This window comes from Vigna radiata, chromosome 3 (assembly GCF_000741045.1).
Source record: "Vigna radiata var. radiata cultivar VC1973A chromosome 3, Vradiata_ver6, whole genome shotgun sequence".
NCBI classification, from domain to species: domain Eukaryota; kingdom Viridiplantae; phylum Streptophyta; class Magnoliopsida; order Fabales; family Fabaceae; genus Vigna; species Vigna radiata.
This window is the reverse complement of record NC_028353.1, coordinates 12868103-12893703: the sequence shown is the minus strand read 5'-3', so window position 1 is coordinate 12893703 and position 25601 is coordinate 12868103. Positions and strand designations below refer to the sequence as shown.

At 33.2% G+C, this 25601-nt stretch overlaps 3 protein-coding genes and 1 long non-coding RNA gene across 5 annotated transcripts; 2 read left to right on the top strand and 2 right to left on the bottom strand.

Moving 5' to 3' along the window:
• Positions 1–89: 89 nt before the first annotated feature.
• On the bottom strand, positions 90–3741 carry LOC106757052 (cation/H(+) antiporter 15-like). Of its 2 annotated transcripts, none has more exons than XM_014639632.2 (3): positions 3257–3741; positions 1817–2821; positions 90–1594 (listed from the first exon to the last, which is right to left on the bottom strand). In XM_014639632.2, the coding sequence occupies exons 1-3, from the start codon at positions 3479–3481 to the stop codon at positions 317–319; spliced, it is 2508 nt and encodes an 835-aa protein (XP_014495118.1). In that variant the 5' UTR covers positions 3482–3741; the 3' UTR covers positions 90–316. The 2 variants fall into 2 exon arrangements, with proteins under 2 accessions (XP_014495118.1, XP_022635219.1); XM_022779498.1 differs by having other exon boundaries at positions 3309–3401.
• A 4097-nt stretch (positions 3742–7838) lies between these two features.
• On the top strand, positions 7839–12201 carry LOC106757298 (GDSL esterase/lipase CPRD49-like). Its single transcript, XM_014639937.2, has 7 exons — positions 7839–7866; positions 7968–8080; positions 9386–9463; positions 9763–9903; positions 10610–10686; positions 10793–10942; positions 11739–12201. The coding sequence occupies exons 2-7, from the start codon at positions 7970–7972 to the stop codon at positions 11950–11952; spliced, it is 771 nt and encodes a 256-aa protein (XP_014495423.1). The 5' UTR covers positions 7839–7866; positions 7968–7969; the 3' UTR covers positions 11953–12201.
• Positions 12202–15164: 2963 nt separating this feature from the next.
• Positions 15165–16628, bottom strand: LOC106757921 (F-box protein GID2). Its single transcript, XM_014640777.2, has one exon. The coding sequence runs from the start codon at positions 16401–16403 to the stop codon at positions 15873–15875; it is 531 nt and encodes a 176-aa protein (XP_014496263.1). The 5' UTR covers positions 16404–16628; the 3' UTR covers positions 15165–15872.
• A 279-nt stretch (positions 16629–16907) lies between these two features.
• On the top strand, positions 16908–19070 carry LOC106757922. The gene is made up of 5 exons (XR_001375545.2): positions 16908–17094; positions 17377–17496; positions 17822–17961; positions 18065–18217; positions 18892–19070. It is a non-coding gene; the product is annotated as an uncharacterized LOC106757922 (long non-coding RNA).
• Positions 19071–25601: the final 6531 nt, after the last annotated feature.

Below are 25601 nucleotides of genomic sequence, written 5' to 3'. Positions count from 1 at the left end.
CGGGTCTATTCGGATGGCTATTCTACATGCTTTCTTTCTAGTGTTACATGAAAAACAGTAGTAATATACAAATAAAGATTGACATGAAGATAACACGTTTGAAAATAAAGATGTTTTTTATTATTAGAATTGCTTCTCCTATATCTTGTCGGAAAAAAAGATTGACATGAAGATTACATGTTTGAAAATTGACTTTACTTCCATAGTCACCAATTCTCCTAATTCTTCACCTAACTCAAACAAACGACTCAGCCTTACAAACAGTTGTTTATCGCCTAAGCCATACCCAAGCAAGTGACATTCCAATAAACAACCATTATTGATGCCATTCTACCTCCACAAAAACTGGCCCATCTTCAATGTTTGATGGTACTACTTCATTAGGCTTCTGTGTGGTATTACCGTTCTCAAACACCATTCCCCCAAACCCATATTGCTGTATAATAAGCAGTGAAGAGCTTGAACCAAAGTTATTGGATGCCACAATGTCCCCTATGACACCAAGTTCCGGACAATCTGTCCATTTCATCAACTCCGTCAATATCAAACAGTTCCTACCTCCCCCTTCTCCTAAAATATACAAATCATAACCAATTTGGTCAACCTCATGGAGCACCTCAGGAATATCATCACGACTTCGAACTTCTTTTTCTGAATACTTTATAGAATCCTCATTGCTCACTGCTTGCAGTCTGAATGCACTCACATACTCATCATCCAACTCCCTTTGCTTCTCACTGTCTACTACCACAGATAATAGTCCATGATTCTCAACGTGTGATATAACATCAATCTCAGCAGCTTCACCAAACATAAGGATCCTCACCACAGAAAGTTGCACCCCTTGATGCTTTGACATCCTCCATGCAACAGCCAAGGCTTCACGATCATCAGGACCACCGATAAAAACCATAACCACACGCAAGTTCACTTTGAACAATGAGGCAAGTCCACGGTCAACAAAGATTCCCACAGTGCATGGTGCATCTCTCATCACATTGCGGTTTATTTCTTGGAATGCAGTGTTGGCTGTCTCTAGAATGCCCTCTATGTTTGATTGCTTGTGGTAAGGAAGGAGAATCAGGTTGGCTTGTTTCTCCTGTGACAAGTTGTATATGTCCTCGTGAATGGTTGAATAGGAGGATGCAGCTGCAATGGTCTCCACTTTACTGTTCTCATTTATTGCTGCGTATGTTTGAAAAATATTTGTGATGCTCTCCAAGTCTTGCTGTGCTTTGGTGAGGGCTTGTTCACCACCGCTTTGCTGTTGGTTGTGCTGATTGGCATGGGAAACAAAAAGGGAAGCGGTGTGTCCAGTTAGTTCAACAAGCTGAAGTGCAAACACACGTAGAGGGGGGAGTTTTGTTGAGTGGCATGCTTCAAGGATGTTGATCATTCCTGTGGCTTGCCGAGGGTTGTGGACACAAGCTAATATACGCAGCTCTGCTTCGGCCTTTAAGTTTTGTAGGGTCTTAAGTTTATTTTGTTTGTATAGCTTTCTTGGCTTGTATATAGCATTGATGATAAGAGGCACCATCATGGTCATTACTAGAACAGCTATTGTCAAAATTGAGAAGGACTCCACACTCAAAATCTAATAGCAAAACAAAAATAATGGTCATTTATCAACTATATATGATTGTGTAACAAAGGAACTATAACTGAGTAAAAATGGAGTATAATACAATAATTCTAAATGGGTTGACTCAGTAACTTTGATTAATTAATGAGTGTTTTTGTCATACTGCAGTATTTTGTTTTCCATATTCATGTCCATCCATAAAAGCAAACAATTTAGAATGAAATTACTCGATACCTGTTTGTCCCAGGCACTGTTGAGCATTAATATTGGTAGGATGCCTTTGGTGTTCATTAGCAGTCCAATAGACACACCATCAAGAACAGGCATACCATAAAACTGAGTGGCTATTACAGTGCTTAAAATCTTCGGAAGGATTGAGAGGAGCAAAATGAACAGCACCAGGCCCAAACCCTGAGTTTTTATGACATATATTGCTCTGAGCCTTATGCCACAGCTACCAAAGAACAATGGAGCCAGATAAACAACTCCAAAATCCTCTGACTTCTCTATGAGCAAGTGGGTAAATTTACCACGAGGTATCATGATTCCATAAACCAGAGCCCCAACAACAGGGTGTGTCCCTAGCAGATCCGTGACCGCTGCAGAAGCATATGCTCCCATCACCACAATTAACAACTCATTATTGTTCCACTCATTCTGATTGGTTTTGCGCACTATTATCTCCACCAAATAAGGACGAATAACAACGAAGCAGAAAAGCACATAAACTATAGTGCTCACCACGGCGTAGATGGCACTTCCACCGTTTATGGCAAATGGAACTAACATTGCAAACATGACCCAATTATAGAAGTCACTGATCATGGCTGTTGTTAAGGTCACTCTGCCAAGTCCCGTGTAGAGGAGCTTGAGATCTGCAAGAATGTGACTAACCATAGGAAAACCTGTGACACTCAAAATTAAGGTCCAAAACATATAAGCCTTTGGCGTGTCGTAATTTGCCCAATACTCCGGAGGTCCCTTGTACATTTTTAGAGCCAAAGCATATATGATACCCCCACACAGCATTGGAATCAAAACTCCAGCAATGGCAATGCTTGTGGCCTTCTTTCTTCCTCGTAGGATTGTGTCAATATTCATGTCCAAACCAGCCAGGAAGACAGTGTAAATGAGTCCCACGTATGATATTGTTTCAGTTGTTAGGATTGACTTCAAAGGGGTGAGAACCTCAGATAAAGCTGATGATCCAAATAGTTCTGGACTTATCAGAATACCCATCTGTTAAAAATAGTTGCCCACAAATTAATCAGTGTAAAACGTTCTTCTGAATTTACTTAGGACAAAATTTACATGAAATTTCTGTAAAGTTTCATCGTGATAATTATAATATAATCATTTCATACAAACCTTTTCATGATTATCAAAATAAAACTACAATTCTGATTGGAAAAATTACAAACAACTTCTATTTAACTGTATCTAGGGTTTTTTCCTTCATCCAGGAAATACATATCTCTAGATGTTTTTCTCTAACTAGAATTCTCAATCATGTTTGTAATCGTTCATTTAAGTCAAACCTTTATTATACGTGTATTATCAGGTAAAATGAATGCTATCTAAATTTTGTTTTATTTGTAATCATGCCTGTATGTGTATATGTAGTATGGATGCATGATAGAAAGAAACAAACTGAGGAATAGATTATGCACTTGCCAAAATCTCAGAAACAAGACGTGGTTGGTTTAAGGGTTTGAGGATGTAGTACAAAAAACGAGTGGATAACAACATGAAAGCAACTTGGGCAGCCAAGGTAGGAAGGTAAAAGAACAGGACGGTTTCACTTCTCCATATGTCGTTGGCATTTGAAATATCTACGTCGTAACATCCTGTAGTAACGCGTCGTTTTAAGTATTGATCTTCGGTTCCTGGATCAATCATAGCTGCTTTCTTTTAACAAGTAAATCAAGCTTTGAATAAAATGTTGGTGATTGTGATGATATAATGGCTTTTCCTTTGAAGTCTCTTTGCAGAGAAAGTTATAGACACCTTTGTGGGCAACATAGATCAATCAGCCAATGATAAGGGGATGAATTGAAGCACAGACATGTCATGTTTGATGTTAGGGTTTACGTTCTTTCTGGAATCTCAGAAATCCAGTTGCTTTCTCTATTTCTGTCACCTTCCACGATTCTTTTAGCTGTTATACCTCTGGATTTTCTAATCCCTACCTGTGAAAATGGACTATATATAAAACCTACTTTTAACTGCCAATAAGAAAAACTAACTTATATAAAAACATATCTGCCTCCGTTTAGTGTTTACTAATATGAGAAATTTCAGATACATTAACAGTAATAATCATCATCAACAATAATAATTATATTAATATTAAAATACAATAAGTTTGTATTACTTCATTTACTATATATACTACCTGTGATGTTTTTAAAATATTTACTTAATTTTATTTTTTTAATTTTTTTATCTTCTTTTCAATAATCTAATATAATTTAGAATGATTAATACAATATTAAAAAGACACAATGACTAAAATTTTTGGATAATTGTTACTAAAATTGTATTAATAATTGTTTTTAAATGGAATGATTAATATTTACAAAAACCTGACTTTAACAAATAATTTTAAATGAGTTACTGTATATTTAAATTACAAAAATACTACATGATCTAAATGTTTAGAAATTTTAATAATTTCATTATATATAATAATTTATAATTGTTAATACTTGTTTTAAAAAATTAAATTGTATACTTGTTAAAAGACCTTATTGGTTGTTTAAGCCGCCATAGTTGACAATTGAAGACTGACAGAGCTAATTATGATGTTATATAAATGTCTCACCTACCTTTCCGGTAACAATTTAATTACCAAGATCTTGTGTTACGTCATAATCTTTAAAATATAGAGTGTTCATGTTAATTTGTCAAATGTTTTCTGTAATTTGTGGGACCTGTGAATAATTTTTTAATAAATAACATGAAAAAAACATGGTAAAGAAAAATAAAAAATTGGTTGAAATAATTAATTTTAAAGGAAAAATTAACAATTTAAATTAAGCTTTCTAGCTTTATCTTTTAGTTGTTTTAATATGTTTTAATTAATTTTACGCTGTACTTTATTAATTTTGATACAATGTTATTAATATAATAAATTATGTAAAATATATATGTGTAAATTTATGATAACCATCTACATTTATAATTAATTCCCAGTTATTGAAATAGAGCTTACAAAAACGACAAATAAAATGGGAGAGTTAATGAGAGAGCTTATTTTATAAGGATTGAAGAATAGCAATTGGTCACATACAATCAGTTTTTCTAAAAATATAATGTGAAATGAATGAATGTCAGTACTATAAAAGATATGAAAGGGATGTGACTAGTTGTCCTTAAAAAGATAAATTGGTTTAAATCACATGTAAATAATTAATAGAAAGAAAAATAAAAGTAAAGAGTTAAATGGTAACTAAAGTCAAGATAAAAAAAAATTGTTTTAACTTATCTTTTAATTAATTTTTACTTAAAGTTGATAAATAAAAATATTTAACTTTTTTTTAATATTCATTGTGTTTATTGCATTTATTTAAAAACATTTTTTTATATTAACTTAATATAAACCCTCGATCTGAATAATTTGCTCAAATTAACTTGTTATTAAACAATTCACATATCACTGACCCAATAAATTAAATAGTTAGATATAAATTTTGAAATATTAAATTTAGATTATATTAGATTAATGACGTTGCTGATCCAATGCTTATGGCTAATATTATATTTGTTTTCTCTACGTTACTCTGAATGGTGAGTTAAACTAGAGATTGTCCTTTATAAAAAGAAGAAGAAGTTATTTTAAACATAAATCTATTTTTTCCAGTATATAAAAAAATTATTTAATTTATTTATTCAAGTTTTCTCAAAATCAACCTTGAGTATCAAAGAATCTCGTTTGAGTCTTTTGACTTGATCCATTGGTTCATTTACTATAGTACACATTATATACAAAATTTATTAATTCCTCTTAAAAATATCTTTTGGGCTTGATGTCTAACATTTTAAAGACACTTTCTTCAACATCTTTGCTAGAAGGTTGGAATGTAGACGCTTGCTTGCTATTCAAATATTCAGTATAAAAAGTGTAGTCATACATATATGTTTTATTAACTCACTCGTGACGTATATTCCTTTGTACTTGGGTGGAAGGAAGTTAGCAAAATTCAAACAACATTATTTGATTTTTTTTTTTTAAATAAAAGAAATTAAACTCATGATCTATTTCGTACCTTTTTTTCTAATTTTTCCAATAAACTACTTTATAATTCCTAACCAACATTATTTGATCATAAAAAAAACTCAACATTATAATAACAAACACTTCCCAAGGCTTAAGCAAAATAAATGGGGAAATATTTTTTTTAAAAGTGTTACAAGGACATTAGATAAAAAAACATATATAATACCTAACATTTTGGGGTTATAAAACAAGTTTATTAATGAATTTTCTTCTAAAACTTTTAAAATTTAAATCATCAATAAATACTTTTGATGATAACTAAGTTGTTAGTAAAATTTATCGGTAAATAAAAAATTGTTATAAATAAAAATACATGTCAATAATATATTTGATGATTAATTTCATTTGATGTCATCAGTAGTTATTGATGAATTTCACAATCTGTGAAATTTATAGACTATAATTTTATTGATGATTTTTTTTATCGTCAATCATCCGTCTATAAACTTAAATTATTAATAAATGTTTACTATTATGGATAAATGAAATCAAATTTATTTTTAAATAACTAATTTTATTTAAATCTAATTTTAATTTAACTAATTTAGAATTACTAAAAAAAGAAAAAATAATGGAGTTTTGGATTTAGATGACTAGTGATAATAGAGAAGGTTATGAGATGTAGCATTGCGTATCTATAACATATTTTGTAGATATGAGATGTCATTATGGTAGCCATAAAGGATAACCTACTCACATCCTTTCCATGTCTCTTTTATTAACCATTCATTCATTCATTCCTAACTTCCCCACCTAACCTACGAATCATTTTTATAGAAAACTTCAAAATTTGTGAGCAGTGGATGCTATTCATTCATCAATGGTTATAAAATAATGTGCCCTATGTATTTCTTTTCTTAAAGATTTTACACTCCTCATTTCGTTTGGTGTATCCAATATTCAAACTCAATATCTTCATACCATTTTATTACTTCCATTTGGTGAGAATCTTTAGATCTATAATCAATATAAGTAATACTAAAAATAATGATAAATATATATTATAAAGTTTCATAACTTTCTTTGTAAAATTCATCATAAAATATAATACATTTATAAAAAATATTAAAGAAATTCAAATTTAAAGTTGGAAAAATAATTAATAAATGGGATGTAAAGATTTAAAACATTATTATTAAAGTAATGGATTAAACATAAGTAGCTTACATTAAAAATATGTTTTTTTTTGTGATATTATAATAACTATAACTATAACTATAACTATAACTATATATATATATATATATATATATATATATATATATATATATATATATATATAATATTTACACCAATTCATTAATGGTTATTTTTAAGTTTCAAAAGTATTCCTTTCTCTTACACTTCTATAGTTCCATCCTTTTACCATCTATCAATTTGAAACATAGAAGTATTTACATATAATTTTTTTATTTTATATATTTTTATTTTTGTTTTTAAATTATAAATTTGATTGCATAAACCATCTTATCATAAGTCATAGTCAATACTTAGTTGATAAATTACTAACTCGTAAAATTCGAGTCAATAATATTTTTTTGTCAGAGATATTAGTCTTAATTAATATAAGTTAATCAAGATTTGAAATAACTCATACAATTATTCTTTTAGTTTTAAATTCATCAATCTATTTTGATATAAAAAAATAAAAAAAAATTAGTTAATTTTTCATGTGATATTAGATTTTTGTAAAAAAAAAAAGAAACAAACGACTAACCCGCCAAATGCCGGATTAAATTGAATTATAAATTTTATAATTTAACCTGTTTTTAATTCACAATCTAATTCAATTGGTTTGCAGTAGGTAAATATTGGACCGAAATTAAATAGGTGGGCTTGTTACGATCCTAAAAAATTATCATTAATATACTTTTATTATATAGATTTTTTTTTTTTTTATGAAAAATGACAAAACCATTTATAACCATAACCAAACAACCTTTGATTTGTTGGGTCGAGGATATGACAAATAAAAAGTCTTCCTTGACCCTGTACTCTTGTACAGGTGCAAACACTCACTCCTCTCTTCTATACCCGACTTCTCATATTTTATATCCTTCCATTCTATTTTTTTATTTTCTCTCATTCTTAATCTGAACCTCACAGACATGGTTGCACCTGCCAGACCTCAGTTTGTTCTTTTCGGATCCTCCATCGTTCAGCTTAGTTTCGGCCATGGCGGTTGGGGCGCCCATCTTTCTGACATCTACGCTCGTAAGGTACACCTTCCTTCAACTGCATTCATTTGTTGTCTTTTCTTTTACCTCTCAGCGCTGCTTTCTTCCATTGTTGCTCCACATTACAACTCCATCATCATCACATGCATCCTTCCATCACATCTTTGATATCGTATATGTAATGTCACGTCGTTCTCTCAACGAGCTTAGTGCTACTTTTTTTTTTCACTTTTCTGTGGAGAGGCGGTTACCAATTCTTCATTTTAAAACGCTATTGCATTCTTGTGCATATTCTGACCGCATATACATGATCTGATTCCTCTATAAATTCTTCACGGGAGGCAAGGTTTTAATGAAAATCCCGCCTCTGAAATTTTGGCCTCAACTCTTTTAAGGTTTTTGGCCTCAACTCTTTTAAGCTTTATCTCTTTGCAATTTCCTATAATACAAACCGCAACTGCAGCAGGAATTGAACTGTTTAATCCCTCAACAATGAAAAGTAACATTAAAAATAATCCTTTTGCAAACGAGATTGAGGGGTTAAATTTGTGTCTTTTTTCTAATGTTCATGTCATTTGCTCCAAAGGATTCCAGTCGAGTCACTTATCTTTGACTTTTTTATCTCATTAATTGAGTATAATATTCCAAACAAAGAAGTGAATTGGAATGAATTTACTTCAGTACATAAATTCTTGTTGATTCAAGTGTGGCACCACTATTGACTTCTAAGTATTGCCATCATTGAACGTTGCTAAGTATTCCCTCATTTTGTTAGAGGCAATTCGGGCAACTTTCTTTACGTGAACTTATAGGAGAAGAAAATAAGATGAAGTAATGCAGTAAAATGAACCTACCAGCTCTGTTTGTTAAAACAAACTTCCAAAAATTAGCTCATGAAAAGGTCCAACACCATCCAAGATTGTTGAGGTCCATAAGTTGATGATAACTTGTGTGAGAAGATTGATTTATAGTTTTTCGTTTCGTTTCTTTTCTTAGACGTGCTTATTAAAAGTTTATCAAAATTGAGCCGAATGAAATCATTTTGGTTGGCTTCCGTTGTGGTTACGACTGTCTTTGTCCTAGTCATGTATTCAAATTTTTGTATCTTACCCTTTTAAGGGCCTCCTAAACGACGCTCTGGATGGTTACAAGTAGAAAGCCTGTGCAAAGACTGTATCCAGGCATTTATATTTCATAAGTGTGTGTAAAGAGGAGATATAAGTATACACTCTCTTCTGTGGGAGTGTGTCCATATCAAGAACCTTTTCTTTGTTTTTCCTTCACTAATGAACTATTGAGAATGGTCATTTTTAGACTATGATGATACAATTTTATTCTTTTGTGTAGGCTGACATATTGTTGCGAGGATACTACGGATGGAACTCTCGACGTGCCCTCCAAGTGCTGGATCAAGTTTTCCCAAAGGTATTGTACCTAAAAAGAAACCATTCACGTGACAGAACTCAATCAAAATTAGGCATATCGTGTAGCTATTCTTCACTTTATCTGATGTTTGATTGCCTTATGCTTTAGTCTAAAATGGCGTATGGGTCAAAGAACACAGTTTCTTGAAATAATGCATGATCCTTTTCTGGTTCTTAATGTGATTTCCATATGGGATATGTTGCTAACTTTATGCTCTCTCAATTCATTCTTGAATAATTCCTTTGATGTAGCCTATTATCCTTCCTACGTTATATAATTTGATTTGTGGGACTTTCCAGGATGCTGCAACCCAGCCTTCTCTTGTGATAGTTTATTTTGGAGGTAATGATTCCATGGGCCCTCATTTTTCTGGCCTAGGCCCTCATGTTCCTCTTCACGAGTATATTGAAAACATGAGAAAGATTCTGATTCATATTCAGGTACTTCTGCAGCTATATTAATCATTTGGTTCTTTTTTCATAAGTGCACACTGCCTTTCAATAGAAACTGATATGCTCACTTCAAAACACAGAGCTCTACAATCTTGATTTTCTCAATATGTAGGCTACACCAATTTTTTTAAAATGTGAAGGTTTAGGAAATAAATTGATATATCGAAGGACCTTTTGTTGACAAACAAAATGTAATGCAGAAAACCAGCCATCATCACATTGTTTTTTATCTTTCCTATTCTTGGTTTTCTAAAGCTGTTTCTCCAATGTTTCTCATAACATAAAATTAACATAAATCAACTATGCATTCGTATTCAGTTATGAAATTTAGTTTGCTTGAGAACGCGGTTGCAGAATTAAGACGAAGAGGTGCCAAAAAAATATAGTCTGTGGATAATAATGGCCACCCTTTCAAATGGGCTGCTTATTGTTCTATTTCATAGTCTTTTCCACATATTACCAGGTCAAATGAATCGGGTAAAGATGAAAAGAGAAAACAACTAAAAGAAAAAGGATATCTTTGAAAAATCTGAAAAATGATTTGCAGTTATAAAGGAATGCAGCAGATTGTAACTTCTATACTGAAGAAAAATAGATCTTAAGCATGATTTTTTTGCCTACAGTGATGATCATAAATGCGTTTTTGGAACTGAAACTATTACTTGTAATTTAATGTGAGAATCTTGACTGTCAGGGTCTTTCTGAAAGGACACGGATCATCGTTCTCAGTTGTCCTCCTGTCAATGAGGAAAAAGTGCGTGGAAACACTAGGTAGCCTGAAGATATTTTTTCTTTCACATTTTCAATTCTGTAGTTTACTTATTCAGATAATTATAAAGTTTCCAATGTTATCTTTTTATTTCCATTTCTTAATCAGTGGAGTTCTTAGTGAGCTGGTAAGAACGAATGAATTGTGCCAAAGCTATTCAGAAGCTTGTATTAAGCTATGCAAGGAACTGGATGTCAAAGTTGTTGATCTTTTTAATGCATTACAGAAGAGAGATGACTGGAGGAATGCTTGTTTTACGTAAGTTTCATTACCTCTACGACTTATCTTTTATTTTTCTAAAATATTATGAGATTTCAGAATGGTGTCATATAGAAATCTAATTGTTTAGTACCCAAATCCATTAGTTGCTCTTTCCCGGCATCTTGCTTTCTTTTCAAGATCATTCCTGAAATCTTCCATCTTAAAGGCATGTTGACTGATGCTATCTTTCTGTTAATTTGAACTCGCATTTATCTTCAATTCACTGGGCTTTTATGTCCATAAAATTTAAACCATTGATGCTTGAAAGATTAATATGACATTGAATTGGCTTTTGATCTTAATAAATAAGAGATATTAATGTAGTTATGGAAAGTTGGAGATTACATGTCCTCTAAATAAATTGACATCAATTTAGATACTCATTAAAAGAAAAATGACATCAAATTAGTCCCTAAATCCTGCCTTTTGTGCATAGAAGGATGATTTCTGTCTTAATTTCCACGACCTGAGGCACTAAATTGATGCACATATCTCTCAGGGAGTCAGGGGCCAAAGTGATGTAAACCAAACATTCTAAGGACCACATGGAATAATTTATATGCACTCCATATTTAGTTTTAGAAAAATCTAAAATAGAGTTAACAATAAAGTCAGACCCGTGCTAAAACCAAAGTTCATGCGATTCTTCTTTTTATCTCCTTATGCTTGAAATCGTTGCTTGTTCTGATCTCTTGTGAAATATATTAAAGAACTTGTGAATGAGAATGCTGTAAATAGACTAGTTTACCTAAAAAATATCCATAATTGTTGTCATCTTCAATGAATTTTGCAGTGATGGTATCCATTTAGCAGCGGAGGGAAGCAAAATAGTGGTGAAAGAGATACTGAACGTGCTTAAGGAGGCTGACTGGGAGCCATGCCTCCACTGGAAATCTTTGTCCACTGAATTTGCAGAAGACTCACCATATGATCTGGTTGCTGCTGATGGCAAAACTACATTGAATCCTTCTGAGTGGACTTTTTACAGAGAGATTCAGTGGGATTAGGTTGTTCGCTTATTGACTTTAATAATATCTATTTGCTCTGACCTCCATCCAGGAGTCAACCTGTCTGCCAAATCCTAACAGTATTTAGCAGATTCCTATATTATTATTTTTTTTTTATCAAACATCTTGATTGACTATTTGGTGATAGTATTGTCCTATATTTTAGATAGTATGTTATTTCATGATGGTTTAGTTGAAGACAAGTTTAATAGAATTTAGACATTGGATATGACTATTAAATTTGGGGAGGAAAAAAGTAGCACTTATATTTAACCATAAGAAAAATTGAATGGAACTTTTACAATAACTATAACTTTTGATGCATTGCTCAAATATTGCTCAAATTCTAATTTATCATATAAAAAGTGTAAAAATATAGTAGATATATGGGAATATATTTAATTATAAATATATACTTACTTTTTAAAAGCAATTATATATGTCAAAGTAAAAAAGTAAAATAACGGAGACTCCCTTGTCGGACATGTGGATCTTGTCAGTTTTTTAGAAGTATGACGACTTTATTGATCTTGACAAACATATGAGAATGTTCATGAACCAAATGGCATTCTACACCTTGAATGATCTCATATAGTGTATATTCTTCTTCATCATGCTGAAGGGGGAGAAGTGTTGGCCTAGTTTAATTCCTTTCCACTCAATTCTATTGATAACTTTGTCACCGCACAATTTATAACAAGTTGACCATATCACTTAACATCCATTGTCTTAGTGAAAGTTAGACAAGAGAAGGAGGAATCATTCCAAGTGTTCATGGAATGATTTGGAAAGGTGACAAGGCATATCCAAAACCTTAGTCATAAGGTGACCATGCATCACATGATGATGACCTTACGACATAGACCTTTTGATGATAACCTTTGCATGAGGCCAATAGAGAACACAGACGAACTGAGGTAGGAAGTCGTTCAGTTCATGCAGGTGGAAGAGATTCAGGACTTTCAGAGACATATGAGACAAAAAGCCTTGTCCGGTTAGGAAAGGGTATGATACCCACTCCAAGGAGCCAACCAAAGGGCCATGCTTTTATTAGTATATTCCTCTCAATGCAACATGGGCAAGGATCCTCAAAGAAGCTTTGAGTGTCTTGTCTCCTCCTTAGAAGAAGCCTACTCCTTGAAATGTTGATAGCAATAAACATTGTCTATTTCACAAGAATATGGGACATACAACGTAGGAGTACACCATCCTATATGACAAGATAAAAGAGTTTATTAGAGTGGGTCACCTGAAGAAATATATCAAGATTGAGCAGGAGGAGAGGAGTTCGCCTCGCAGGCACAACCTTGAAAGAAGTTCGTAGCGTGAGTCGAGAACAAAACATCATAGAGAGCCTTCTAGGCGTAAGAGCTTAAGTAGTATGAGGGATTGTCCGCTCAAAGGGCATATTAATACAATAATAACGTCAAAGTGTCATTATCAAAATTACATAACATATCTTCTCCTTGGTCGTTCGGTTAATTGGGAATGAAATTGTTAGGCCTTTCCTGGTCGGTCGGGCTCAGAAGAAGTTTATGCTCATCGTTATAGACTACTTTACCAAGTGGGTGGAGGCAAAACTTTTAGCGACAATGACAACTTAGCAGGTGCAAACCTTCGTATGAAAGATCATATGTCGCTTTGATCTTCCCCACACGATCATTACCGACAACGACTAACTGTTTATCGACAAAAAGTTGGAGGAGTTCTACAATAACTTGGACATTGAGCATGTCACTAGTTTTGTGGAGCACCCTTAGATGAACGGCCAAGTTGAAGCTCTCAACAAATCTATAGTGGTTGAGCTCAAGCGACGTTTAGAAGAGGCGAAAATAGCTTGGGTGGATGAGCTATCTGAAGTTCTATGGGCTTACCGATGTTCCCTACATGGTACAATGGGAGAAACACCATTCAACTTGACATATGGTATTAATTTCATGTTTCCCGTAGAGGTCAGTGAACCTTCTCTTAAAAGACAGGTAAACGGCATAAGCCTTAACGATGCACAACCGAGGGTGAAGTTGGATAACTTAAGAGAGGAAAAGGAAGTAGGCATTGTCGAGGTAGAAACGTACAAGAGAATGATAACACAAAGATACAATATCAAGATTAGGCTGAGAAACTTCAAGGAAGAAGTCCTATTTTAGAAAAAAAAAAACAACGAAACTCATAAAAAGTCGGCACATGATAAGCTCGCACCGAATTGGGAAAGATCCTTCGAAATTGTAAAAGATATAAAGAATGGAGCATAATTCCTTGAGCACCCAAATGGCAAAAGTGTCTTCAACACTTGAAATGCTTCGCATTTAAAGTTTTATTTGATTTAAAACATTGTAATGTATAATCGACATACTCTTTCCTACCACTAGTACTTTTCTTTGAGGATTTTGGTTAATGAGGTTTTAACGAGGTGTATGAATGAAGCAATAAAACTATCGCTCTAATTCTAAGCGTTCAAGGAAGAGTTTTGCAAAGAACTCCTACCGATGTCTAATTGCAAGCAGTCAATGAAAAGTTTTACAAACAACTCCTACCACTCGTTCTAATTCCCGCTGTTAAGGAAGAGTGAATCCCTACCGTTGAGAATTAGATAGCTTCCTTCATATCCACATGAGAATTAGATAGCTCCTTTTTAAGCCGCCTGGCTTGTGCTTCGACACCCATAGTAATCGATGTTCAACAAAGCACGCATGGCTCAAGAGACTAGTTTCTTTCTAAATTGTAATCACAAACTCTAAGTTGTTGGAGGTTTGAATTCCACGGTTTCATCCCATTAAAGTCATTAGTTGGGTCTTTCTTGACGACAAGTCAGTGCAAAAAGTCCCGCGTGCTGTTGGGTGAGCTTCAGGTTGCTTCTCAAAGTATTTAGGGTGACACCTCTGCCTCGTGTGACCCAACATTAAACAAGATTTCCTTTTAGTCTTGCCCAGTTTTTCCATCATATCATGTGTTGCGCTTTTTTAATGACAACCAACGCCATAAGGTCATTATTACCACTGGAAATTTTAGCTGTAAAGAAAATAATTTGTTAACCTGTATCGGATACGGAACATACATAGTTGTTCCTGTTAGTATTATTATCTAGTTGACCAGATTGTCTCATCGCACTCCTCCAGAATCCTATTTCACTTGTTTACTGCCAGAGTTTTTGTAAACAATGTAACGTTAACGCCCTTAAAAACATGAAAAGAACAATAGATAAAAACGGAGGAGAAAACAATATATTCGTCCAAGAGAGTGTGTTTGTCCGTGTTCACTGATCTAATACTACAATATTGCTAAAGCATGAAAAAATACAGTGGGAAAAACAAATAATAGGGATCCTCGTAACGACAAATATCGTCCCTCAAGAAAAATTTGGCTTTTGCAGAGGCAATAGAAATGCAAACTCATTCGTGTGTCCTTTACCCATTGGGCCGAAGTAAGAGCCAGAAAACATAGGCAGTAGCAGACATTTGTTACAGAACAAGAAGACCTCAGCCTCTGTCTCCTTGTGCCTATTCGGAAAAAACACCATCAGGACCGCCAATCACTCATCCTTCCGCTCCTTTCGGCAATTCTCCCAACCTCACCCAAATTCTTGTCCCCTAAACTCCCAAATCCTCCCTTTTCCCCTCAGATCCACACCCTAATCTATTCTTCCAACCCCCAAAACAAGATATTTAAAACATCATCATGGAGATACAAATACATTCCAATATTCATATATATTATATTATTAATCAAATCAAAGTACATACATACAGGTTACAAAACACATCCAGCTTAGACTAATTGCCTGAATTAAAAGCAGATCTGGCAACTGAAATCTAAAAATCGCACCAAATGAAATAGTGTCGAAAGCCGAAATTAGGTTTAGAAAAGGAAACACATAGAATGGATTACGGATTATGGATCATGGATAGTAGAATAATAAGGAATCATCTGGTTCGGTTATTGAAATTCATCTTCTCGTAGTAGCGAATGGAGAGAAGGGAAAGAGAGAGGTGAACCTCGTCCTTCCCCAAACGTAGGGGCTTTGATCGAATGACCTGGGGGATGGTGGGGCCCCAGGGAGAGGAGGAGCAGGATGAAGATGAGGAAGATGTCTGAGGCTTGGAGAGAGGGAAGAGATAAAGGGCGTGAAGGCGACGGAAGCCACCGAGGGCGAGAACTACGGATCGTAGCTGTTGTTCCCCACATCCAGTGTTCGCCCACTGCTTCGTGCAGATCAGTTCCCACAGCCTTTCGTCCTGCGCCGTCTTGTGCCACTGCTTGTTCACACACCCTGCCATAGCTAGAGTACGCGCGTCCACGTGCTTCAAAACCTCGAACAGCAGGTTGTCGTCAAAACACCCTAATCCCTCCACGTGATCCCCCTCCTCATCTCCATCCTCTATCACCACCGCCTTGGCCTTCTTCATCTTGGTCTCGTCATGGTGGGAGGTGGCGGACAGAAGTGGACGCTTCATCGGCAAGAAAAAGAAAGAAAAAGAGGGTTTTGTGGTTTGTGTGTGTGGGTGGCAGAAAGTGAGTCGCTTGATGGAGGAGGAGGAAAGGGGAGAAAGAGAAGGAGAATAATTAAATAAATGGGGGTGAGAAGATGACGGTAACGGAATTGAGAGGGTTGGATTTTGGTGGGAAGAGAAGGGATGGGGTAATGGGGCAGGTGAAGTAAAGGTTAAGGTTAGGGGGGTGCACCTGCTTTTGATGGTTTTCGAAGACGACAAAGAGAAAAATGAATGCTTTTGGATTCTTTTATGTGATGGACAATTTTGTCCTTATCCTTCTGGCTTTGTCTTTATGTTCCCATTCGCCTTCTCAGAAGGGGAATCCATGAATTAATGAAATCAAAGAAAAGTAAAGAAAAGATAGTGGTAGTCGTGGCGGTGGGTGGGTAAGAATTAATGTATCCAGACATTTATATTTCATTAGTGTGTGTAAATAAGAGATATAAGTATGCACTCTCTTCTTTGGAGTGTGACCATATTAAGTACCTTTTTTTTTTTTTTTTCCTTCACTAATGAACTATTGAGAATGGTCATTTTTAGACTATGATGATACAATTTTATTTTTTTTGTGTAGGCTGACATATTGTTGCGAGGATACTACGGATGGAACTCTCGACGTGCCCTCCAAGTGCTGGATCAAGTTTTACCAAAGGTATTTTACCTAACATTCACATGACAAAACTCAATCAAAATTATGCGTATTGTGTAAACTTTATCTGATGTTTGATTGCCTTATGCTTTAGTCTAAAATGGTGTATGGGTCAAAGAACACAGTTTCTTGAAATAATGCATGATGCTTTTCTGGTTCTTAATGTGATTTCCATCTGGGATATGTTGCTAACTTTATGCTCTCTCAATTCATTCTTGAATAATTCCTTTGATGTAGCCTATCATCCTTCCTACGTTATATAATTTGATTTATCGGACTTCCCAGGATGTTGCAACCCAGCCTTCTCTTGTGATAGTTTATTTCAGAGTTAATGATTCCATGGGCCCTCATGTTCCTCTTCACGAATATATTGAAAACATGAGAAAGATTCTGATTCATATTCAGGTACTTCTGCAGCTATGTTAATCATTTGGTTCTTTTTTCATAAGTGCACACTGCCTTTCAGTAGAAACTGATGTGCTCACTTCAAGACACAGAGCTCTACAATCTTGATTTTCTCAATATGAAGGCTACACCATTTCTTTAAAATGTGAAGGTTTGGGAAATAAATTGATATATTGAAGGAGACAAACATAATGTAATGCAGATAAGAAAACCAGCCATCATCAGATTGTCTTATATCTTGCCTATCCTTGATTTTCTAACGCTGTTTCTCCAATGTTTCTCATAACATAAAATTAACACAAATCAACTATGCATTTGTATTCAGTTATGAAATTTAGTTTGCTTGAGAACGCCGATTGCAGAATTAAGACGAAAAGGTGTCAAGAAAATATAGTCTGTGGATAATAATGACCACCCTTTCAAATGGGCTGCTTATTAAGACGAAAAAGTGCGTGGAAACACTAGGTAGCCTGAAGATATTTTCTTTCACATTTTCAATTCTGTAGTGTACTTATTCAGATAATTACCAAGTTCCAATCTTATCTTTTTATTTCCATTTCTTAATCAGTGGAGTTCTTAGTGAGCTGGTAAGAACGAATGAATTGTGCCAAAGCTACTCAGAAGCTTGTATTAAGCTATGCAAGGAACTGGATGTCAAAGTTGTTGATCTTTTTAATAATGCATTACAGAAGAGAGATGACTGGAGGAATGCTTGTTTTACGTAAGTTTCATTACCTCTACGACTTATCTTTTATTTTTCTAAAATATTATGAGATTTCAGAATGGTGTCATATTGAAATGTAATTGTTTAATACCCAAATCCTTTAGTTGCTCTTTGCCAGTATCTTGCTTTCTTTTCAAGATGATTCCTGCAATCTTCCATCAGAGGCATGTTGACTGATGCTATCTGTTGGTTAATTTAAACTTGCATTTATCTTCAATTCACTGGGTTTTCATGTCCATTAAATTTAAACCATTGATGCTTGAAAGATTAGTATGACATTGATTTGGCTTTTGATCTTAATAAATAAGTGATATTAATATGTAGTTATGGGAAGTTGGAGATTACATGTCCTCTAAATAAATTGACATCAATTTAGATACTCATTAAAAGAAAAATGACGTCAAATTAGTCCCTAAATCCTGCCTTTTGTGCGTACAAGGATGATTTCTGTCTTAATTTCCACGACCTGAGGCACTAAATTGATTCACATACATCTAAGGAGCACGTGGATTTTTTCATATGCACTCCATATTCAGTTTTAGAAAAATCTAAAATAGAGTTAACAATAAAGTCACACCAGATGCTAAAACCAAAGTTCATACGATTCTTCTTTTTATCTCCTTATGCTTGAAATTGTTGCTTATTCTCATCTCTTTCAATGAATTTTGCAGTGATGGTATCCATTGAGCAGCTGAGGGAAGCAAAATAGTGGTGAAAGATATACTGAGCGTGCTTAAGGAGGCTGACTGGGAACTACATTGGATTCTGAGTGGACTTTTTACAGAGAGACTCAGTGGGATTAGGTTGTTCGCTTATTGACTTTAATAATATCTATTTGCTCTTACCTCTATTCAGAGTCAACCTGTCTGTCAAATCCTACAGTATTTAGCAGATTCCTATATAATTTAAATTTTGTATTAGACATCTTGATTGACTATTTGGTGATAGTATTGTCCTATATTTTAGATAATCTGTTATTTCATGATGGTTCAGTTGAAGACAAGTTTATATGTGGGAAGGGAAAATGTAGCCACTTATATTTAATCATAAGAAAAATTGAATGCAACTTTTACAATAACTATAACTTTTGATGTATTGCACAAATATTTCTGAAATTTGAGTTTAACATGTAATAAGTGTTAAAAATATAGTAGACATCTGTGAAAATATTTAATCATAAATATATATTTTTTAAAAACAATCATATCTGTCAAAGTAAAATAACATTAGTTTTTGTTTTGTTGAATGTGATTTAAGTTGTTTGAGTAGCAGGCAAGACAAGTGCTTGAAAAAATTGAGCATAAGTCATATGTCACCACCATACAACCATACAGAGACTGCACCATTTGGAAATGGTGATGACTGTTGCACACATGGAGGGGCTACAAATGCCTTCCATAAATAGCTTGGTCTAGACCTTTGTATCCATACCAACTTGATCATAGTGAAATTCATTGTTGTCTTCCTCGTCAAGTTTCTGCTGTCATCATCAGTCTGTCTCTCTGTTCTCACCAATGATAATATCCTATTCCATCTGTCTATTTTTTTAATTGCTTCTTTAGGTGGAGAAAAACAATAAAAGATAAACAACCAATAAATAAATAAAAAAATCATATAAAACAATGAAAAAATTAAAAAAAAAAAAGATAAAAGAAAATCATAAATTAACTTTCTTGTATAAAGATAAAGAAATTTACACAAAAACTTATGTATAATCAAATTATATGAATACATATTCTATATATGTGTGTGTAGAATGTCTAAAAGACCTGAATTTGATTAGGGTAAATAATATTTTCAATAGCAATTCTAATTTTTCATTCATAAATTTTGAGAAATCAGTTATTGAAATGCTAAGCAATTCTGTCATATTCATGTGCCTTTATATTTCTAATTGATGTAGCTTATTATATTCTAATGACAAATTATATATCAAACAAACTAGTGAAAAAAAATTGAAAAAGAAAGAGTTGAGGATGAAAAGATATCAAAGAGAACGAATGGAAGGGGTAAGAAAATTTATGAAAAAAAATATATAAGGAAAGAGAAAGGGGTAATTAAACAAAAAGAAGTGAAAAAAAAAAGTACAAAAATAATCCAAGATCGGTTTTTCTTAATTGCTTTTGCAGAGGTGCTAACAGAGATTGAAATATAATTTATTCACTCAACATTTTATTTAGAATAAGTTTGCCTTTCTATTTCTTTTTATTATTTGCACACTTAGAGGTAGATGATTGCATCTGGAAAATGACAGGCAAATTAATATTTATTTTAGTCATGTGTGTGTGTATATATATATATATATATATATAAAATATTATAATTTAGTTGTATTTTTAATTAATGTAGAGTTTTTTTAATATATTTTTCGTGTTGAAATAATCGTAAAATCATGTTAAGAAGATTGAGAATGATAATGGAAGAGACATAACAACCAGAGACACGATAGAGTTGAATCTCAACCAAAATAAATTTTTATGATTGTGATTTCATATTAAGATAATGAGTTTTATTTTAATTAAATTAATTTTGTAAGATAAAATTTGCTTTATCTATGTATTATAATTTGATCTTATATTTAGTTCATGTAAGATTTTAAATAAGGTTTAAATTTCTTGTTTTAAAAATAAGAGTCATTGAGTTTTGATTTAGTTATATTTTTCAGAATAAAGTCAAATTATCTTGAATGGACTTTTGATGATGAATTTGAAGTAGATTTTAGTTTAGTTGTGAATATCTTTAGTATACTAGTTATAATGCTTGATTTTTTCACTTTGGGATTATGCTACTGTTGCTTTTGCTTCGGTTGGGTATATTTGATTTCCATATTCAATAGCACAACTCTGTTGGTATCGATAAATAGTAGGAAAACTTATTGTGTCTTATCTTTTGAATTTTGTTTCCATGTTTACTTTTATTTAGTATTGCTTGTTGTTGTTCATCATATGTTTTTTTTATTGTATTCTTGTGTGATGTATTGTACCCAATAACGTAAGCATATAGTGCAAACTTGTTTTAAATAAAAAGTGTCGACCAAGACATCTAATTTACCTTTTTATTAGTGTAATAGGTTAAGTTTATGTGAATGGATAATGAAAGACGGTAGATGGAAATATGAGAATTGATTAGAGAAACAATATATTATTGATTGTATTTTGTAACGAATAGTGTTATGTGTTAGAAGTGGATTTTAGGTCTAACTCAACCCCCACAAATATATTATAAATTGGTCTTATCTATAATAGATGTGGGACTTCCAACATTATGTGTTGAAGTATGAATATTGTTTTGAGTTAAAAAGGGTGAAATTTTGAACTCTGAGAGTTATAGATAATTAGTTTGGAATCGTTTAAACTAATTAGCATTGTAGGAATATTGGTTAAATGAAAAAAAGATTATATGGTTTTCCAATGGGTATTGATTTTAAAATATAGTGTGAATAAATGTTATAAGAGTTTGAATAGTTCAAATTGAGTTAAAATGAGTAAAGTATAACAATTAAATATATATCTAATCATTTTTAATTTGTTAAGAATGTTTGACATGTTAGAAAGAAAATGACGATTTTCTAAAACTATTTTGGGTATGTTTCATGTAAGATCCGTAGAAAATAAAAATATAATATATTTTTTTATTATGGGAAGATAATTCATTATGATTGTTTTTTTTTTTCTTTTGGGTTAAAAGTGTTGAAGAAGTAGATGAAAATTATTTATAATGGTTTAAATTGATTTTGTTAAATGTGTGAGATATATTAAAGATTAGTATTTGCAATGATATAGAAGTGAAATTGAATTGACCTAGTGGTTGTTTCTTGGTTTCTTATATGGGTGTGTTGTAAGGTTTTGAGTTCAAACCTTGGTAGAGTTTTGATGCTTGATTTTCTTTTATTGGCATTGGGAATGCGGGACCCACACGAAAGAGAGAGAAGAGGTGTGATTGGGAGAATTAAACGGAGAGAGAGAAAAGTTTAGGAAGAGAAACCTGATTTAAATATGGTTACAGTGAGTGTTTTAGGAAGATAAGAGTTTCCACCTTATACTTATTAAGAGAACTTATTAGGTTTTACATTTTTAGGTCTTATATTTTTAGGTTTTAAAGTGAGAAATATTAGTTAGTGGAGGAGTTTAATAAGGTAACTAACACCGGTTGGGTATGTTAATAAAAGTTAGAGTCCAAATGTTTGGCCCAATTATGAGGGAGTTAAGGGTGGTTAGGTTAGAATTGGAAGAAAGACACGTTAGATACAGGAGAAGGAAATTGAAAACCTTGGTACCCATCTATACAAAATCTTAGAGCATTTGAGAAGAGGGAGAGACGCTGCCACAAGAAGAAGAAGCACTGTCACGAGGGAAAAGCTTCTCGCTACGTAACTTTGAAGTTGGAAACGTTGGAGGTTTGAACCCAAAAAGGTAAGGGGAGCAATCCGAAATTTATTGTGGTTGAATTGTATGTTTTGAGCAATGTGTTGACGGGCTGGGATTTCCATAATGTATCTGTTATATGTGCTGCGTATGGGATCATATATGGGTGATTGTTTGTGATAAAAGTGGCGGTATATAAGGTTTACGCATGAGTGATTCTTTTTAGAGTTATTGAGATTAGGAGGATGATTGGTTAGTACAAGTGGTAGGTCTCACAACATTTTTTTTAGCACTGTGAAAGGTGGTTCTTGACGTTGTAGGGAAGGAATGGAAAGGCACGGATTTTGCTTTGCATGGGAAGGTTTTGTAATCAGAGTTATGTTCTAGATTAGAAAGAAGAAGAAAGAGATGTTAGATTGGGTTTAGGATATTGGGAGTGATATTTGCATGGGAAAAATGGTAGGGCTTCGGTGAGGAGGAATTTAGGAATAGCAGTTTGCGGTTGTCGTAAAGGATGGAGTAGGGTGATGTAAATGTTTGAAAATAAATGGGTTGCTTGGCCTTAAGAGTATAACCAACATGAGATATGTATTGTTTGAGTTACTGTAATCACACAAAGGTTAAATGCATGGTATACTTATTTATTAAGATTTTATATTGGAGAATGTTGGTAGGTAGGATAGTAGGGCCATCAGTAATTAATGGAGATTGAAGTAAGAAAACTTTGGGTGGAAAAGGGTTACAGGTTTTAAAGAAAATAAATTTGAAAGGAGCATTAGTGAGAAGTTAATATAAGTAGAAAATGAAAGAAAAAGTAGTTGCAGGGAGATTTACGTGGTTATCCAACATGAGAGAAAAAAAAAATGTAGAAGATGATATACGTAAGATAGTATGTATATTTATATGTATATAAATTAGTAGCAGAGAGTTATGTAACTTAATAATAATAATATAATATAATATATTAAAGTGTGGGTACTTGGTAGGTTCTCGTAAGTAACTTCATTGAAAGTAAATTAATAATAATGTTGTGGGTTCCACTTCAATAATTATTTTATATATATATATATATATATATATATATATATATATATATATATATATATATATATAGAATTTATGGACTCGACTTTGGTTACGGAATAGAAAAATGGTGTGTTTAATATGTGGCTATTATTTCAAGTGGTTTAGTTTCTTTTCATTATTTTAAGGATGGTTTTATTATTGTTCGAGAATGTTTATCACATACGAGTTTGTAGCTTNGTTATGTAAATATAGTGTTGTTTATTTCTCGTAAAACTGAGTTATATTTATGATGCCCGGTGAAGCTTTCTTGGAAGTGTGGTGGAAGTAGCATTGATACTTGCCCGGTGAAGCTCGCTGAGAATAGAGTGGTGGGGGGTGTATACTTGTCCGGTGAAGCCCAAGAGGGTGGTGGAAAGCATATACTTGCCCGGGGAAGCTCTAAGAGAGTGGTGGGAAGTGGTGTACTTGCCGGTGAAGCCTTCTAGAGAGTGGTGGGAAATGTTATGGTGTAAGAGTTGGTAAAGTGTACTGGCCCGGTGAAGCTCTGTAAGAGAGTGGTGGGGGTGACACTTTATGGGTGTGATTCGGTTATTTGATGAAATGATTGTACGATTATATGCGGGTGACTTTGATTTCTGATAGTGTAGTTGTTATTGAATTGTTTTGATGACTTGTTTACGTTAGCTCACCCTTGCATGTTTGTGGTTGTGGTTTCCACCTACGATGATCGTATTTTACGGGAGTAGAAGTTGTTTCAGGTGTAACTAAGGCGAACTTGAGCGGTGAGATACGTGGGAGAACTATGGGATTTGAATTTCAACACTATTTGTTTTGTAATGAAATTTTGTGAACACTTTGTAGTTACATTTGATTTCTGAAGTTTCTGTTATAAATAAAAGCTTTTATACAATTCGTATTCCGCAACAGTATCTGAGTTAAATTTTTAAAAGTTTTTGCAAACCCGCAACATTAGAAAAAGTCGGGGTGTTACATTTCACATGTATGTTATTTGATACTTTTGTTTAAGTAACATTATAGTTGTTCAAGTAAAATTAAAATTAATGATGTGTTTGTTTACATATGTCGACTATTTAAACGTTTGTTTCAATGCATGTAAGGGAATTTGAGAAAGCTAACCTACATGAGAGAGAGGGAATGAGTGATCCATGCAAATTGCAAAGACTAAAAAAGGTGGACCGCTCATTTAAATGAAAAGACCAAAGCACCTTTGTTTTATTTTTTACTTAAAAAAATACGTAATATTCTTGGAGAGGGATTAAATCAATTATCGGAGGGATTGAATCGGTTCTACAAGGGGTAGAATCAATTTTGGTGGTGGTAATACAATGGTGGAATAAGAGAGGAACGAAATTGGTGAAATCGACTATGTAGTCTTATTGAAGTAGTATACTCAGATCTGGTCTAGTAGAATCAGTTGTGTCGTGATAGAATCTATTATGTTCATGTTCAACATGCGGTAGAATCGATTTTGGAAGTGGTGGAATTGATTTCATTGTTATTGGAATCGACTATGACCATTGAAACTGAGCTTGTCGAACTTGTTTGTTGTCTTGTCAAGTTGAATCGAGTTTACAAAGTTTGATTAACTTCTCTTTTGTTGCCGAGCTTGACATCTTCTCTTTGTCAAACTTGACCAATGAAACTAAATTTGACGAACTTAAATCAAGCTCGACAATTGGAGGACGTTCTTTTATTTTTGCAATTTTATTTTATTTTGTCATTAACAATTTCAATTTCACTTTAATATAATTTTCACAACTTAAATTTAAATTTATATCAAATTTCAACATAAGGACAAATAGTCAATAATTTATTTTTATCAATTAAAATGTTTTTTTTAATCTATCGCATTTATTACATCATTCACAAATTTTCATAAATTTTTTCTTTCAAATCCCTTCATCTATATCTTTAAATCTCTCAATCCAAACAACACCACAATCATCTTTTCACGTTCACTCCTTAATCTA